The sequence below is a fragment of the Cydia pomonella genome, chromosome 2 (assembly GCF_033807575.1).
Source record: "Cydia pomonella isolate Wapato2018A chromosome 2, ilCydPomo1, whole genome shotgun sequence".
Taxonomy (NCBI): domain Eukaryota; kingdom Metazoa; phylum Arthropoda; class Insecta; order Lepidoptera; family Tortricidae; genus Cydia; species Cydia pomonella.
In genome coordinates, this window is record NC_084704.1 from 30,790,819 (window position 1) to 30,809,876 (window position 19,058).

At 39.3% G+C, this 19,058-nt stretch overlaps 1 protein-coding gene across 50 annotated transcripts in view; it reads right to left on the minus strand.

The window, feature by feature from the left end:
- The window catches only part of LOC133515338 (cell adhesion molecule Dscam2), a 92,622-nt gene that overhangs the window by 714 nt on the left and 72,850 nt on the right, over nt 1-19,058 (minus strand). For 44 of the 50 annotated variants that reach the window (XM_061847817.1, XM_061847815.1, XM_061847835.1 and 41 more), the window contains exons 26-40: nt 18,635-18,744; nt 17,769-17,928; nt 17,181-17,332; nt 16,947-17,029; nt 16,002-16,178; nt 15,633-15,697; nt 15,371-15,472; nt 13,068-13,268; nt 11,425-11,601; nt 9,392-9,487; nt 7,614-7,789; nt 7,019-7,132; nt 6,342-6,480; nt 5,560-5,709; nt 957-1,017 (exon numbers count right to left, since the gene is read on the minus strand). In XM_061847817.1, coding sequence (XP_061703801.1) covers nt 957-1,017; nt 5,560-5,709; nt 6,342-6,480; nt 7,019-7,132; nt 7,614-7,789; nt 9,392-9,487; nt 11,425-11,601; nt 13,068-13,268; nt 15,371-15,472; nt 15,633-15,697; nt 16,002-16,178; nt 16,947-17,029; nt 17,181-17,332; nt 17,769-17,928; nt 18,635-18,744 — 1,963 coding nt within the window. Of the gene's footprint in view, nt 1-151; nt 167-956; nt 1,018-5,559; nt 5,710-6,341; nt 6,481-7,018; nt 7,133-7,613; nt 7,790-9,391; nt 9,488-11,424; nt 11,602-13,067; nt 13,269-13,297; nt 13,472-15,370; nt 15,473-15,632; nt 15,698-16,001; nt 16,179-16,946; nt 17,030-17,180; nt 17,333-17,768; nt 17,929-18,634; nt 18,745-19,058 lie in introns of all 50 variants that reach the window. The other 6 variants (XM_061847851.1, XM_061847862.1, XM_061847864.1 and 3 more) reach the window with 5 other exon arrangements.

Below are 19,058 nucleotides of genomic sequence, written 5' to 3' on the forward strand. Positions count from 1 at the left end.
ACACATGCCTCACGACAACTGATTATCAAAACAAGGTTATGAGGCCTTCCCAATCTGCAAAATAAGTTCAGTGCACAAGGTTGGAAGTGTTAGCGACATAATGTTAGAACATAAACAGGCAAATTAGGTCACATAGACATCGTTCACATACTTGACTTACTGTTTCCTGGAGACGGATGCAGAACATAACACATGCTTAGTAATGCATACTAGTACGCTACGCTATGTATGCAAGCGCACACACAAGGAACCGGCTATGTTGTTAGAGTGTCTGATTTAAACATTTAAATCTTATTTGTTTAGTTGGCTCACTGTTCAGTACATGTGTTATTTTACTATTACAATTTTGATTACACATGGAACATTGTGATATGGTGATATATGATGAACAATTAAACATTGAAATCATGTGCAGTTGTGTGCAACACTAAAACGTTGGTGTAAAAAACTTGAGGTTTAGTGTTCTTGTTAAGATTAACTTCCATTGGCTTGTCCAAAATACAGTAAGAAATACTTCACGGAAGTTTTTTTCAGCTTAATTTGTTGGTGATACAGAAATAATGTACATCGTTAGAAAACATTTTTTTTAAAGCAATCCTGGAACTGGGTAAATTACGAATGTCTGAAATTTAAATTTTAACAACTTAACTTAAAACATCAACTTTAGGTAGGCAAACCTAACGACAATTAGAAATACATTTTATAGTAAATATCAGGCAGATAATAAATAAATCAGACCATTGCTACTTCGTAACTGGGGTGTCAAAATTCTATATTCTAATATATTGTACTTTAGGAAGATGTAATACAGTAATATTATGATAACACGACGCGTTTTACGCGTTGGCGTATGCTTTCAAATGAGCTGATTTTTTTGAACATTGTATAGGCTTGGACTTAGTCTTTGTAACATTTCTGTGATAGGATGTGTGTGTGTGTGTTGGCCTAGTACTGACCTGTCAATGAGTTTCCTCATTTCCTCGGTGTGCATGCCGTCCTTGGCAGTGTGGGCCCTCACTGCAACAGACACAAGTCACGACGCGCTCTACGCTACCTCCTACCTACGCCGGCTCGGCCAACATTCATCCAAACATTTATTATGTAAATCTAGGTAATTTTATTTTGGTGAGAAAAAATAGGTGCCCATCTAACTTCCTAAGGCCCAACATACAAGAAAAGTAGGCAATTGAAATAAATACATCCCTGACGGATGATTCAGTGGCGATTAATGAGTTACTTCCTACACTATTAAATAAATAGTATATAGGAAGTATAGTCGTTCGATTTGAAGCCGGCCCGCAGCGGCTTATCTTTTGTCTATTGTTAACTAAAACAGCGCGTGCCACTACCTGCAAAAAAAGGGTCGTATAATTCTAATTGGCACCTGAGCGCGGGCTAGTCCAACGCTCAAAAAACCAGTGTAGGTGCGCTCTCCGATAACGCGCCTTTGTTGCGCATATCGAGGACACATTTTAGACTGGTTCGGTAGCGTTCGACTCGCCGGCACTCAGTAACCGTATTCCTATTTTCCATTTGTTCATTTTGAATCTTATTTCAATTACCATATGAGTTGTAATTAAATAAAACTGGCACGCGCGGTTTTAGTTAACAATAGAAAAAGGATAAGCCGTTGGGGACCAGCTACAAATCGAACAACTATAACTCATCACAATCATTTAACAAGTAAGAGTAAGTCTCTGGTCTCGTAAGGGTCTGCAACGATAGTGTAACTCCACTACAATTGCAAGGGCCAATAGGATGCGGCCGCACGCTTGTTTGCCACCCTACCGGTGGTGTAAAAAGTATGATTGATTTTTTATTGTTATGAATGAACGAACTCTGTTTCAATTGTAAATGATTTTTACTAACTACATCGAAGTATTAGTATGTACCATGAGTAGGACCGTGGGTTTTGGGAAGCTATTTGAATTTAGTCATTTAAGTTTTTTTACACTACCCTTTAATTTTGAGATTGTCGTATGGTTTTTATGCATTTGATTACAACAAGAACAACAAAGCATCTTACTATTATTAGATGATGTGTTTATGCGGACTTTATTCTGTTTGTGTTAAGGTACAAATTCCAAAGGACACGAATCTGTCAATTAAAACAATCTGTCAATTAAAACCACGCTTTTGGATGAATGAGACCCGAGTCTGCTTTCTGAAACACGGACTATAATCTACAACAATTTAAAAATAAGTTATCACAACCACGTCTATACACATAAAATAAATTTGTGAAAATTCAGTTGAAGAATGTAGATATTCCCATTAGACTATTGGGCGAAACTGAACAACTTCTCTCTGTTCAAGTAATTTATGATTCATAAGATTTGTAATCATTTTGTTTATTTCCAGACGATATAAATACCTAATTACCCAAATTTTTGTTCATACGCAGATAGCAAAAATATTTTTTTTGTTTTGATGTTTGTTCAGTGTCACAAAACAGTCGGAAGATAGAAAGACAAGACAAATTTTGAAAATTAAATCTAGTAAGCCAATTGCGCTATTCAGAAGCTTAAATGTATCCAATTGTTATTACTGAGACAAATTTTGCATGCTGTCAGTCACAATTTATTAAAACACAAAGATAATCTAGTTGAGCCAAAGTTTTACCGTCTTCTGTACAGGCGACACCCAGGACGCATGGACCAATTTCAGAATTAATATTGATTACTCAGAGTCGAAAGACAGTCAGAGGTAGGGTCGTTTTGGTGTCACACGAACCTACGCCGCCACAAAATCCAAGTTACGCTTACATTTTAAAACGGCGTGTTTAAATTACATGAAACTTGGCACGAACATTTACGTAACATATATCCATGTCTGGTACTAGTTTTAGATGCTAAATTTTTTTGTAAGTACATACAAATTAAATAAGTTTTGTGTGTAAAACTTCTACTCCCTCTCATTTCTTTGTATTGGAATTTCAAGTGACGAAAACTATTAGTAATAGACATAGATATAATATGTTACATGACTGTTCATGTCAAATTACATGTGATTTCATTCAATCTTTTTAGAATGAGAGGATAACTTCGAATGTATGGCGGCGACTAGGTTCAGTGACTCTTAAGACAAACTTGTGACTTCATAACAAGCTGCTTTTGCACGCACACGTACTCATTTGTCGGGTTAGAGCCAATCACCGCTCAGCACTCGAGTTGTGAATGTGTGCGTATCGTGAAATGAATTGATTTTTTTGGCTCGGGCCCTAATCTGTTAAACATAAGCCTTTGTTTCTTTCATGCAGCGGTTACCAATGTTACCGGTAGTCCGGTACTGACTCAACGGGAACAAACTCGTTTAAAAAGCAATTTTACCGCCCTATTTATATACATCAATTTCATGTAACAGCTCATTCTGTTACCTGGCCACACACAGGCGACCGATCGTCCTACATTACTTAAACTCGTTATCTCAGAAGGAGCTGTTATATAAATTTGAACCTTAATACTATCGTGTAGTTGCTTTTTAACGAAATGGATGCTTTGGCATACGCCTAAGACACCTAAATATCCATAAAAGAAACAGGCTGTTGTTTAATAAATTACGGCCAGAGCGGAAAAAAACAACTCATAAAATTCATACTATATCGGCGTTATGAAATCATAGTTTTGTTTACCTCTGTCAATCTTTCAACTCTTTGATTGATTATATGATTTCATAAATCTACGGGATGAAATGGAACTATTTGTCATACTTGTTTATGTAGCAAATTTAGTTAACAAAAATGTAGAGTATTACAGCTTTAAGCTTTAGCGGAATATACTACTTATATGCGTGAAGTATGACAAATATGGTGGATGTATTGAATTTTATGTGTCCCTGGCAGAAGCAGTGCTTTGCGGATACATCTTTAATTCGGTTTTTGTAAGCATGTTGCATTCACATGCTGTCCTTAAGGAATTTAATTTGACACGACATCTGTCGTATTCTTAGGCCGCGTTCTATTATAAGCGGTGAGAAGTCGAAACAGTATTGGCTTCCTTATTGCCTAGTAGCCCTACCACGAGTTCACGTGACGTTTATGTTAGCTACTGCGTAAACTCGACCGCTCGCTCGCACTGATGGATTGGTGCGATAGAGAGGGAATGCGATCCAGTTCACGCAGCCACTAACGTAAATATCAAATGTCAACTCGAGGTAGCCGTGTAGGGCACTCTTTGCACCTGCGTCAATCAGGAAGCTCTACTGTGCGGAGTTCTTAGCGGCAAGTGATAACATTTATGATCAATAGCCTTGCTCGACTACTTCAAGAATTTATGTTGCTACATATTGCTGCCTCCGATCTTAAAATTGATTAATTTTAGAGATGTGCCGACTACGGTTTTGGCCGACTAGCCGACTAGCCGACTAGTCGGCAGTCAGGTGGCCGACTAGTCGGCCGACTAGTCGGCGTAGCCGACTATGGTCTTCGCCTAAGTTCGGGCGTAATCGGAAACGTTCGGGTCGCCTGATTCGCTGCCGCACGTGGTTGCGTTTTCATGTTTTGACTAGTTTTGTTTACCTTTCCGATTCACTTGTTGCTCCGGTGTGTTATTATTAGAAAAACATACATAACGAATCGTAATTGTTGTTTAAAAGTTTAAATAAACAAGTAGTGATCTTTATAAACATTATGACTAAAAGAAAATCACGCGTGTGGACATTTTTTGACGATGTTGAAGATGATTCAAGTAAAGTGAAGTGTAATCAATGCCAAGTACTTATTTCGCGAGGTGGACTGGGTAAATCGGCAAACACTTCGAGTATGGTGGTTTTTTATTTTATTTCCTTATTTTTTTGGAAGATCTAGGCAGCCGACTATTCGGCTCATTTTGCCGACTAGTCGCCGACTAGTCGCCGACTATAAATGTGGCCGGATAGTCGGCTTTCCCGACTAGTCGGCGACTAGTCGGCACATCTCTAAATTTTATCCAAAATATAAAATGGAGTATAGGGAAAGAAAGTAGTGTCCCGATTTTTTCGGACGCTTTTCGGATTCTTGCACGGGCAGATTCCTAATTAGACCCCTAAATCCAAGAGTATTTTTTAGTTTATTTTTATTTGGAATTTTAATCCTTGAAGGATTGAACAACTGGAGACGCCTAGTCTGTAATTTTCTGTATAAAACAGTCTGCCGATTTTTGCGGGGGAGGGGCACGTCAAATGTAACGCACAAATAGCAAAGTCAGATAAACGTCAGTCTATATAATAAATATGACCATTGGCCGAGGTTTTCGACAGAGGGGTAAGCTCTTAAAGGCGACTTCAGTTGTTAAGTCTATACCAGTTATTTTAAAAAGTCATCGGGACTTCGGAGGTTAGAGTAAATACGAGACAACCCGGACAGATGGCAACCTCTAGGCAAATAATTGATAATAAACAAATCGGTTGTTCAGAATCAGAAGCTACATCTTAACAGACCTCCGCTGGGCTTTACAAGGACATTGAATTTAAATAGAGGTAAGTGTTTCCAGTAAGGTTTGAGAATTGGCAGTCGTTAGTGTGGACGATAGTAGACCTGATCAGTTGGCAATAAGGTTCAGGTCTGTTGTGTGAGCGACGTACCGGGATAGTTGCGGGGCTGGTCGCACTCGGCCTCGGAGATCTCGTTGGAGTCCTTGCTCTCGTTGAAGGAGGAGGAGCAGTTGTTGTCGGCGGCGGCGTTGCGCGGCGGCGGCGGCGGGGGCTCGGGCGAGCCGCCGCACTTGCGGGTGCCTGATGACAATCGGAACGTTAACTTAAGGTCTCTCTTCTAATTCACCTGGAATCTTCAGGGAGACGGAGAAATAAAAATCGAAATAGCCAACTAAAGGATCGATTACGCCGAAATATGACGTACCATATACGCATTGACGTCACGTAGGTCGGTAAATAAAGTCCAATCCAAAATATATGATGTGTCAAGAGGGAGCTCTTATTCTCATGTATAGGGTGACAGTTCAATTTGGTATAAAAAATTTAGTTCTAATGAAATTCCGCAATATGGCGCGTGATCATATATTACTGGTCAGGCTTTAGGTAGGTTTTTGTCATAAAAGATTTTAAAGCAGTGTACTAAAGGGCGACCGTAAATAACTACATTCGTTATTTAGTTCAGATCTGATGTTTATGGTCAGGATAATCTGTACGACAAAATTTTCAGATTCCTTTTACCAAATTAGAATTTATTCAGAAACAAATATCCGATATGAATTTCCTCTTATCAGAGAATTAGCCTTAAAATTGACAACAAAGATAGAAATCACTAGATTAGTGTCTTTGTCAGTGTCTGTCCTTGTAGAAAATCTTTGTCCAGCTTGACAAGATATTTTGGGCGATGGTCATTATGAGGACAGCTGACTACTCACCGATGCTGGGCCGGGAGCCGTAGTGGTCGGAGTAGGGCGTGCCGTAGGCGCCGGTGTACTGCTCGTCCTCGGGCTGGCAGCACGCCGGCTCGTCGTACTCGGGGCCACACGCGTACATCGGCCGGGAGTAGCGGGCGCGCTGAAATAAACCATACGTGTACATGTGTAAGAGTCAAATTACAATGTACAAAGGCCAGTAGCGCTTAAGCATCTGAAAATATTAAAGAGGAACATGAGCTTTTTTTTATACTACGTCAGCGGCAATCAAGCATACGGCTTGCCTGATGGTAAGCAGTCTCCGTAGCCTATATACGCCTGCAACTCACTGCAGAGGAGTTACATGCGCGTTGCCGAATCTAACAAAACTAGGGTCCAAAACGGACGGACGGGAGCTTGCTGTCCGTCCGTGCAAAAACTTCAATTTTGAGGTTCTGACTGGTCTGTCTCTTCCTCCTCATCTGTGCTCATACCAACCGTCGTGCGGTCGGCAGCGTTGGCGAATATTTAATGCGGTTAATAATGATTTTGTAATGTGTTGTGTTTGTTTACAAAAGCAAATGCCTGCCTTTGAACTTAGAAAGGAAACTAGGTCTTGAGATCAGCCCGGCTTTCTGATAATGTTTTCTTTCATCAATTCTGGTTTCTTTTTCTGAATAATTTGTATGTCGATCACTCACGTATTGGTCCTCTTCAGCGCAGGTGGCCGGGTCGTCGTATTCGGGGGCGGTGGAGTAGATGGCGCTCTGTCCTCCCTGGGAGTTCTTGCGGGCGTAGCGGCTGTTGGCGCGAGGCTGAAACGAAATTTATTTATTTAGCTGTTTTTATATCATAGACGTGCAAGTGTCAAACGTCATAATTTCATATAAGTTAGAAGTTTAAAATATCACTTGCACATCTGTGCTATAAAAATCGCTGCAGAGTTATCTAGGCCGGAATCCTGGTCACGGCACCAATTGTCACTTTGTGTCAAGTTAACAACTGCGCACAGGGGCCTTTATTTAGCGTTCCAGTCACTTCATAGATCAACATGTTTATAACAAAATGACAGGATTACTTTTGCTTGGGTTCATCTACTTTGTTAAAACTTCGTAATTATCCTGCACTTACTTAACGCCAGTATAAGACGCCACACTGCTCATGCCGATACCGCCGCTACATGCACATCAGCCCGTGGTTGTCAAAGCTTGCGGTTTTTTGTGAGATAGTATTTTGTCCAGCATACTCAAATTAGGAGCAAGGAACCGTAAATGCGTAATCCGGGAATGCACTCACCATGCTCTGGCTGCCAGCGCGGGAGTGCGCGGGGTGGTGCGGGTGCGGGTGCGCGAGCGTGCCGGCGTGCGCGTGCGCGTGCGCGTGGGGGAACGCCAGCGCCTTGCTCGGGTCCATCTCCTCGCGGAAGCCCAGCAGGTGGAACGTGGCGTACGGGCAGATCTCGTCCTCCATGCCTGGAAATGATGTTATATAATAAGTAGGCCACTTACTCGTATGTGGAAATTCCCGCAGAGACTTGGTTTGGTCGGGTTCTTGTTGATGCTGACTTGTTTATGGGCTAAATTAAATGATACACATTCGGATATTTTGTTAAAGAAATATAGGCAGTTAATGGATAGATAAAGATAAAACGCGTTTTATGTTTGTTTAGTGTCTCCGCGGGAATGTGTTTGCTTCTTTTAGTGAAGTTATGTTAGGTTGTGATCGTGCGTCTGGCTATTTTGGTTATTATTATTTTTTAATAATAGGGTATTATTCAAATGCATTTTAGTTACATTAGATGCGTTTTCATTTTATGCAAATGGCATTCCATCGCGTAATAATGTAGGTAATATTGAAAAATAATTGAATATGCTGAAAACAGTTATGAAAAATAGGTAATTAAATGAAAATGAAAAACCAAGTACCGATTTTCAAAAATAAATCTAGATCAAACGCATGCTACCTAATTCTATTATTCTATCATACATAAAAAGAGAAGCAAATAAAAAATAACTGGGTTAGAAAAAAAGCAGATCTAGGTTGCAATTAACTATGAATTAAAATTTAAAATCAGTCTGCCCAGAATTCAATACGCATCCAAAAAGTTCAACTTCACCTTGTAGCATTTAAGTTGCGTTTTCATCAAAATTGAACATGTTCATCATCATCAAGTATATCATTATATTATTGCTGGGCAGACTGTGTCATACGTTCATATAAAACACATACACATACTCACGGTTCAGGCATGTTAGTCGATACTCCACTCTGTTAGAACCTCATTACAATTCTGTCTTAATGTCCAACTTCATCTTAAGTTACAAGTGGCTTTGTATCAGTTACGTTACGTGGTTAACTTCAGGCCCGAAATAGATTTCTAATATTATAATGTACGGAATGTACCGTATAAAATTTCCCAATTATATAAACAGGATGTAGATAATATTAAGTATCTAAATAATAACGTATAGGTACTATACTATATTTAAAGTAAATGTAATTGGACATTAGTACTACTTTTGATACCAGTATGATCGCCGTTCCTTTGTTACAAAATGCATTTATATAGTGTATAAATACACATCACAGTATTCACCATCAATGGTATTCACAGTGTTTTCATATAGTGTCTTTAAGTGCCCAAGTGCTTTTTAATTTTTGAATGAGTCTGCACGTCTTTTCGATAAAGGATCTCAACATTTTGATGAGATTTTCACTTGTTTTATAAAGATTAACGAAAAAATAGAAAGCACCATCAAAAGAATCAGGTTCTTCCATAAAAATACATGACATAAGGTCATCAGACGTACCGAGCCTGATGCCCTGCTAAAGAGCTGTGCCCTTCGCGGAAGATCGTGTAACTCCTCGGCCACGAAACGCACGCTCCGAGCGTCCACGTACGACGGAGACGCCGACCGCCAAACATCGGTGAAAACAAATGTATGGCGGTTGACGTCAGTGTCAAGCATGAACGCACGCACGGTGCGTGCGTTCTGTGGCCCTCTGATAAAGTGGATAATCAGAATGCCGTCAGTGTGTAACTCATTAGTCGGGCGATGACCCTGGCGTGTCACCTGTGGAGATGGTGTCGCCGGAGCCGCGGCGCTGGTGCGCGCGGCGCACGCGCTCGTAGTGGTGCCGGCGAGGGTCCCACGTCGAGTGCGCGTTCACTGTGCCACACTACCGGTTAGGAACCACGACTACGCAGGAAGCTTCGACGCTTACGATGCGGTACGAGAAATTATGAAGTTGGGTGTCGCGATGGTATGCGACCAAATTAATGGACCCATTTATCAACGTGATAATGACAAGATTGAGAAGGTCTTTCGGATGATAATAAATCTATTTTCGAAGACTTATGCACAATCCACCCGGTGATTTTATTAGAATTTTATGCAAGAAGATGCTCCTATCTTTTTATAGAGGTAGGATCACCGGACATTTTGTTCTCAGCATTCTTTAGAAAATGGGTAATAACTTCCCAAGGAGATCTTTGGTGTTCTACTAATTTGGTCGTTTTATCATCAGGACCTCATTTCTTTCTTGAGTTTCGTTTGTTTCTTGAGTTTGGATCAGACGCAACGCAATACGTAAGCGACGAAACAGAACCAGACACCTTTTCTACGTCCAAGCTCAACGATTGGTCTAATAATAAGCTTGATCCATGCGATTTGTCGTGGTTCTTTATAAGGCATGCTGTCCGATAGCATCTCATTAACAAATTTAAAGTTTATCGCTATGCACAAAGTGCAATTTAAATTGAAGATACAATTCTAAACCAGAAAGATGCTATCGAACTATTTAAACAATATAAAAAGCGTGCCCGATGTAAAATAAATACATCGAACAAACAAAAATAGATTTATCAGACGTACACGGCTAATAAAGATTGGAATCGATGCAATCATTTTAAAAATAAATTAAACTTTAATAAAAGTAACGATTCACTAATCTTTATTAACCACATTTATTATTGTCGTGCATTAAAGAAAATGTGTAGGTATAATTGAATATTAAAACTATTCTCAGGATATCGTATCAAACAAAAATATTTGTCGAGGGTAACGAAATTGGAACCATTATCTGAATGCATGTTTATCTACATTCAACAAGTTTCTTAAATTAGAACTTTAAGATAAATTATTTTTTCATTTCTCGTGCTCAGAAAGTTGGTCGTTGTTGTTTTAAAAAGTGTGCAGAATATGATAAGTTTCTGCTCTAGAGCACTGTTCTTTCTAAGTACGTTTAGTTCTTTTTTTTACGATAAGCAATTAAAATTTTGGTTTTAAATTGATTTGTTGTACAATTTCCATTCTGATAATTAACTCCCAATTCCATAAATAACGATATTTTTAACTAAATTGTTAATTTAAATTATCTACAAGAAATACTACTGAAGTTTATACTTGGCCGTGTTTTTTCAAACGCAAGTGTACTTTACTTTCCTCGTATTCGAAATGAACAGTAGAGTGTTTAACTCGTGTGAAAGGCACCATTTCAGTCTCGGACTATCTCGACAGAAATGGGTGCCTTTTATCCGTTGGTTAACAGTCTACTATTGTTTCTTTAATGCACGAATTTGTTATTTCATAAGTAAAGGGGACATCATTATAGGTAGAATTATATAATAAAAAATAGAGGATGAACAGACATAATGACCACGGACGACATCTACACATTTTTATACCGTCACCCACCTTGTCACCTTTGTTAAAACTATTGTCTTAAAATATACATTAGGAATATCTAGGCAAGAAATAGCGAAGAGAGAAATTCGTGCAGACAGGTCCATAATAATCTCAAATCATTTACTTACCCATTTATTTTTTAGTTTATTTCGATAGAGTGAATTTATTATGGTGAATAGATGAGAAGACAGCGTCATATGAAATTATTTTCAAAGATGTGAAATAGATCAAAATAAGAAAAGTGCGTATTATCAAATTTAAAATTAGGTAGGTACGTGCGTAGTTTCGTGGAAAGCAATCCTGAATGATGAATTTCAAAATTCCCTGTTCCATTTCAACGTTACAGGTTGGTCTTTTGTATCTGTAAGAGAAGGATTATATAAATGGCAATGTGTTTGCGCCTATGTGTGTGTACTCACTGATGACAGCCTGGCGCTTGACGCGGTCGCAGGTGTTGTAGTTGGAGCCGGGCACGGGCGGCAGCTTGCGGTTGGGCGGCGCGATGTAGCCGAGCTCGTCGCGGAGCCCGCCGCGCTTGTCCAGCGTGCCGCCGCCGCCGCCCATGGCCGCTTGGGATGCGTTGTACACGGCGTCGTCTGGGGCAACGACTTTGTTAGGGCTCATTTAGACGATGCGAGTTTCATTACATTGCGGTGTTTGATCGGTCGGTTGAATTGGATGTAACCTCAATAGTCCGCGCGCCGTCTAAATGAGCCCTTAGGTTGTCGTAACGTTGATTTTATTGCAGATTCTCAACTTGTGATTATCTTTTGATTTCTGCATTACTGTTTTAGGTTGTTTTAGAGTCAAGTTTTCGTAAATACGCATAACTAATTCGCTATAGACACTTGAAAACGTATTAACTTCGCAATGTGTTCAAAGTGTTAAGTATAGAAGTTCTGTAGTTGATGAGGATTCAATGTTCTCACAACATGAATATCATGATATAAATATAGCTAGCCATATGCCGGAATAACATTGATACGGTTATTATAAGTGAAACTATATTTTCAACAGAGTAGGTGCAAATCAAAACGGTTTTATTATTTAGATTCATACCCTGTTCCATTTACTATAACTTAACGGTAACAATATAGTTGGTCAATTTAATTGAACGCTTAAATATATTTTGAATTATAACGAAATTAAAGTCTATAAAATATTTTAATAAGATTGCAATTTATGTATCTAAGCGTTCTAGGAGTTCTAGTTACGTTAGTTAAATTGACAATTAAATGATTTAGCAAATCATATAAAATGATGGCTTTTAAAATAATAATAATATGTTGCCACATCTAATGATATAAAAGGTGGATACATGATGGCTAGCAACAATAATTACATCGGAAGTTATATCAAAAGAACTCCAAGTAAGATGTCAATTTCAAAGAAAAATAAGATCGACGAGTGTTACGTGATAGTTATACTTAATTAATATATCTACACAAATTAATCACTGTTGTTTAATTTAGCGTGACCTCGACTTCGTCGTATCTTTAGTGAAACCTCGAGTCTTTAGCAAAGTTTGGCTATAACGTAACATCAGTCAACTTCACAAAATGTCATTAACAACACGTGAGCAGAACAACAGCTATTAACCTTTTGACCGCCAAAGACGTCATATGACGCGCGCGGCTACAGCCCAATATCAACCTTCATGCGTACAAGGTTCACGATTACGCGCCGCGTGCGATAGGCGTGGCGTTCAAAAGGTTAAATATCTAGGTTTTAATTCGATGTTTCGGTCGAAATGCTGCTTTCAAGGCTTTGGAGACGTCTTGTCTGTATTTTTCTGTACAAAACAGTCTGCCGATTTTTGTGAGGCAGGGGCGCATCACACGTGCGATAAACGTCAGTCCTTACAAGGCATATGACCATTGGCTGGTTTTCCACAGAGGGCCAAGCTTTTAAAGGCGACTCCAGTTGTTAAATCCTCCAAGTTGCAAGGACATGACAGTTCAGCTTACGAAAAGGTTCTATATTATAAAACGCTGTTATTGACATTTGTGACTGGGTATGATGATAAAATGAAGAGATGAAGCGTCGCTCCATGCATACATACAGTCGTACACGTCCTTCTGACCTCGCAGGCGGTGCGGCGTGTTCCTCCTGGCGAGCGTCAGGCAAATCACCACCACGCCCACTATGAACACCACTATAGTCGCCAGAATCGGCACTAAAACCTCGGGCTCCAGCCACGCTTTGATCCAAGGCGGCAGCTCCTTTCCATCACCAGCATTGCCTGGTAAAGGCGCGACGGTACCTTTAAAAGAAAGATTACATTGTGAATACCTTTGTGGTGATCTCTGGTGCCTTTAACAACGCAGACGACGACGATGGCGATAATGATAACCAAGATGGCGGCGACGACGGGCACGATCAGGTTGAGGTGCGACAGGATCAGTTTGATCGTCTGCTCAGGGGTCAGCGACCCGTCGCCGACCTCGCGCACGGGCGCGATCGTACCTGAAATGCAACGCAAATTGTTAAAAGATATGCGCAGTGTTGCTTTCTCGCTTGCACTTGTAAGGCGAGAGAGTAACGTTGCGAGACATACCTTACGTTTTTAGGAATAAAATAAAATTGTACTGCTCAATCCGCATCAAAGATTACGTAGAGTAAAAACTGACTCGTCGGTTTTTCTCTGCGCAATCGGTGATAGAGTAGATTATTGCAGTGAATATTGAAAATCATGGTAAGCGATGCATTTCAGGTACGAATTTGTACAATTTATGATATGATATATGAAAACTAGCTACTTCTATAGAACTACATGATTCTAAATATCTGTTTACCACGATAAAGTCATATTCACACTATCATGCCAAATGGTTAGGTGCGCTAAGTACGACGCCTAGTCATAATATCATTGCAAAAGCATTTTTTTGAAAGTAAACTACCCTATTGTCGGCACCCCACCCATGGAGGTCACTTATAAGAGTTATAAGTCTTTTAACCATGCCATGGACACTTCAAGTGGCTACTTGGTAGGTAGCATAGGTAGCTGGTACTTTTAGTGCCAATCATTGGATAGTTACATACCCTATTTGAGAATTATTAGTCACATTCTTGCAACTTTTTTACCTTTTAATAGCAGTAGTTGTAATATGATTTATATTCATATTTAAGTGCTATCGCTATCCAATTAAAAAAAAAGTTTTTCCAACTGTATTTTAGAAAATGTTACATTGAGGATAAAGGGTGCATTATCTGTCGTTCATATTGACGATTCCCGCATCTTCAAGTGCAAGTGCAATACCGCTATATTGGCACCCGACAAAGGGGTTACTTTTGTTTGTTAACCGGCACAAATAAATAAATAAATAAATATTAAAGGACATAATTACTCAAATTGATTAAGTCCCACAGTAGGCTCAATAAGGCTTGTGTTGTGGGTGCTTAGACAATGATATCTAATATAATACATAAATACTTAAATACATAGAAAACACCCATGACTCGGGAACAAATGCTCATCGCACAAATAAATGCCCTTACTTATGGATTTGAACCTGGGACCATCGGCTCTATAGGCAAGGTCGCCCACCCACTAAGCCAGACAGGTCGTCAAAATATACCTAAAAATACCTGTGATACTTCCTTGAAAAGAAAGTGTTTTCTATTTGCGACCATGAGCGATTTACAGGACACGGTTTTATGAAATAAATAAAAAATAACACACGCGTCACATTCAATATTTTTATTTAAATTATACAAGCACCAAAACCAATAAGCCACAAATAAAGTAGTTATAAAGAAAGAAAGTGTTAAGCAAGCTACATAGAAAAAAGCGATAAGCAGAAAGTAAAGTTTTACAAGAAAAAACAAATGCACAACGAAGAAATTACGTGACAAGCATAAAAGAAGAAAAAATATACCTTAACCTAAAAGTTATAAAGATCTAACCTAACATCTAGCACTGTGCTAGTAATCAGTCATCTAGCAGTCGATATCCTCATATCTGGTTTAGACCGTCCCGTTTATGTAGTTTTTGGCTATTATAACGCTGAGTATACCTACCATATGAAACCCAGTATGAAGAAGTTTTGTTAACCATGTGCAATGTCCTTTAATATTCAACAAAAACAATTTTGAAACATTTGAAAATGTTTTTTTAGCGATAATTCCGATATATTTCAACTACAAGAGCGATCAGTTCCCGAACCCATTTATCGTAGGTTTTTCTTTTCAGTCGAAATAAGTTTATAAGTAATTTTTTTACAACACTTTTGTCTGTTACCAAAAGTTTGTAAGTGTGTAAGTTGCGGATGTTTATATCGAAGGTTAAACTGCATAAAGATACGTTCTGTCATTGTCGTGGTAAACGGTCAAACAGTACAGGTGGTAGTTAGTGATGTACGGTACCGCCAGTCATGGTGAGCGTGGCGAACTCGTACTCGGCGACGTTGAAGCCGGCGTTGTTGTGCGCCGTGATGCGCAGCACGTACCAGGTCGCCGGCTCCAGATCTGCAACATACGGTTTATTGGTGTGCACACTCATTTATACCTTATTGTATACACATCAAGTTGAGAAATGTTTTGTTACGATTTTACACTTTCGCACGGTTCATATGGTGATCTTTTCTTTGATTTGACGTAAAAATTACTTTAAAATTTGATAACATACCAAGCACGACGAAGTTTCCGCCAGGTTTCACAGCGTTCGAGATCTGATTCCATTCAGCAGCTCCCCTATTGAAATAAAACGTAAATTTGATCCGGCATTTATTACAGTTAACATAATTCCAGGTCTTAAATTCATTTGTTTAAAAGGTATTTTACAAAAAGTTATCAGATCAATAGGCGGGTCCACACAGGTCGAGCATACGCGTGAGGCAATTCCCTCGCGCACAAACCGGACAGTGTAGATGTGCCTCGAGCAAGGAAATTGCCTCGCACGTATGCTCGCTCTGTGTGGACCCGCCTAATAAAGAAGAAAACACTAGGTAATTAGGTATATACCACTCGAGTAACGTAAATAGTCAATGGTGCTTACTTCTTCTTGTTCTCAACGACGAAGTGGCTCATCGGGCAGCCGCCGTCCAGCCACTGCTTGAGATGCAGCGTGACGCTGGAGGAGCCCACCTCGATGAAGTCGGCGGCGCGCGGCACGGGCGGCTTGGAGCCGCGCGTGCGCGCGATCACCACGTCCGACGCCTCGCCCGTGCCGATGCTGGGATTTAGATAATATTCATATAATAGGCTAGATGACAATTTTTTATTAATGGTATCAATAGTTCAGGATCGTTTTTAGAATCAAATGTCTATATGGGACCCATTGCATTAAAGCGATACAAAAGTCAGAAATGATAGTCAAAGTCCGACCGTCGCACTTCACTCGCGAAACGCTCCCAACAAAACGATAAGGAAACGTGACGTCACGGTCCCCGAGAGCCCATCTTGAAGTATGAAAAACATTAAAATTGCGATTTTGTCGGTGAAATATTGCGTTTATGTATATATTTGGTATACAATATTTTTTTGGATAAAATGTAAGGAATCGAATGGTACCCTTACTTTATTCCTTTTTGGAAATAAAAAAAAACCTTTAAATTTGAAACTTTCAGGTCCTATATTTTTTTATCAATTCCATATATTATTTTAATAACCACATTATTGCGATAAATTGCTCATTTGCTATGTATTTTACTCGATTTTGTTATAAAATTCAACATGTGTCATCATCCCTATTATATAAGATGAATAAACACGATCGACGATCATTCAATAGTAGAAAGTATCATAGGTAGAAAGGTTTATACCGACAGCAACTTTCTTAAACTGACCATCGATATACCTTAAGTAGTTACAATAAGGTTTACAGATCGTCAGCTAACAAAAACAGGTTGATGTTCTATGTGATCAAATTACGTACTCACAACCTAGTTCTATATTCTTATCTAATCGAATCGTGTAAGCCTGAAAGGGTTTTAATAGTTACCCATTGTAAGCCGTGACGTAGAGTTGGTATCTAGAGCCGCAGAACAGGTTTTCCAAGGTATAGGTGTCAGTGTTGCTTGGTATCTGTAACAAGGAGTAATTTTTATCTTCTTAAATAATACTGTGATTGATTTTTAGACGTATGTTGCGGATAGACGAAGTTCGATTTTACCTTCTTTATTTAGGTTTGTATAACGTACGTCTGGACCAGACGTAATAGTTAAGTTGGCTATACCTGTACAGTTTCCCAATCTCCGAACTCTTGTTTGTAGTGGATGGTGTAGCCGGCGGATGGGGACTGGTCAGCATTCTCGGAGGGCTTCAGTCGGAGCGTGAGCGATGACACGGAGGAGGAGGCGATGCTCAGTTGCGGAGGGAAGGGTGGCGCTGTCATAGAAAAAAACAGGTTAGGAAGGTACAAAAACATGTTTTGGCAGCAAAAGAAATACATTGATAGCGGGCTTCAGTAAATGATAAAATATTTTTGGATATTAACTATACTAAAATGATTTACGATCACTACGACAATATAGGATTTGACACTCTAAACAAATCCTGTGTTTAGATCAATCGCAGCTAGATTTCACTGCCGACTTGTCTTTTAATTATTTTGAAGTCATTTTACACTACGAGGAAGTTTTATCATCATATTTCAACATATCAATTAGCTCAATATTTTTTCCGAGAACAAAGAGCGTGTATGTGACAGACTGACAGTGTCAGTTCCGAACCGGTTGTCGACATGGCATGAGTATTTTTCGGCATCTTCTCGGGCTACTCCGGCGATTTGAAGAGATCCCTCTGCCAGTTGAAATTGACTCACCGAGAACAGAGAGTGTGTGTGTGACGGTGTCAGTTCCAAACTGGTTGTCGACGTGGCACGAATACTCTCCTGCATCTTCGCGGGCCACTCCGGCAATTTGCAGAGATCCTTCGGGTAGTTGACGGACGCGTTCGGAGGCTTCCAGCGGCTGGCCCTTAATCTATAAAAAAAAAACATTGAATATGTAAATCTTTGACACGAGATTCAGTACCTACATCTGGTTATATATAAAGGTAAAATTATATTCTAGTTTCATAACCGAAATTAACGCGTATTTAAGTGTTGTATTGCGACTTCAACGACGCGTGATCCGAGCGAAGGAAAATACTTAACGTTACGCGAAATAGACAAATGTTCGCGTTCTATGTTGTCTATGTTCGTGTCGCTTTTGTCAAGTTCTTTAATATAAACTGTTACCAAATATCCCGTGAGATGGCGCTGTACCGGGAGCGGCGATTTCTACATCACGCTATCGAAATGTCTATAAGGATTGTATATAAAGGTTTGGGATTATTTTTAATATATTGGCTGTATTTGCGACGGGTTATTCATATTAATAATAATAATAGTCAATCCTCCTTAAATAAAGAATCTGGAATTTCCTGGATTCAACGGGCATCAGTAATGAACTTTAAAGGGCTGTCACAATAGACCAATGCCTGGTCGACGTGGCATTCAAAGGCCCACAAACTACAATAATAATAATAAATAAAGAGTGCCCTTTTTGAACGTGTTAGGGGGTACATACACAAAAGTCGTTCATTTCTTTTAAATTATCCCGTTAATCAAGAATATAGACCTGTAAAATAATTGGAGACCAGTTAATGGATGCACACGAGAGTTATTTTAATAGTCAGTCGTCTTACCTTCCAGATAATATTGGGAGGCGGAACACCAACAGCGAGACACGGCAGCTTCACATCTTCCTTGTATGTGGCGGTGAAGGATTCGTCGAAAGAGGCGATCTTAGCGGGCACTGAGAAACAATCAGGTCAGTTAATAACATGAACGTTTACTGAACTGGCGCAGTCTGGTAGGATATCCATTGTAGTTGTTTTTTTTTTATAATGATGAAGATTAACAGTATGCATTGACAGCGAGCAACAGTAAAAGATCAAATAAGTACAGGATGTAAAATAATCTAGAATGATTTACAAAAATAATAGGATTTGTCATTTTGAATAAATCTATTATTCATATCAATTACAGCTGAATTTTGGTGTCGATTTCATCGTTAATTACTCTGAAGATGCTTGAAACAGTAACAACCATGTAACAACATATTGTCAT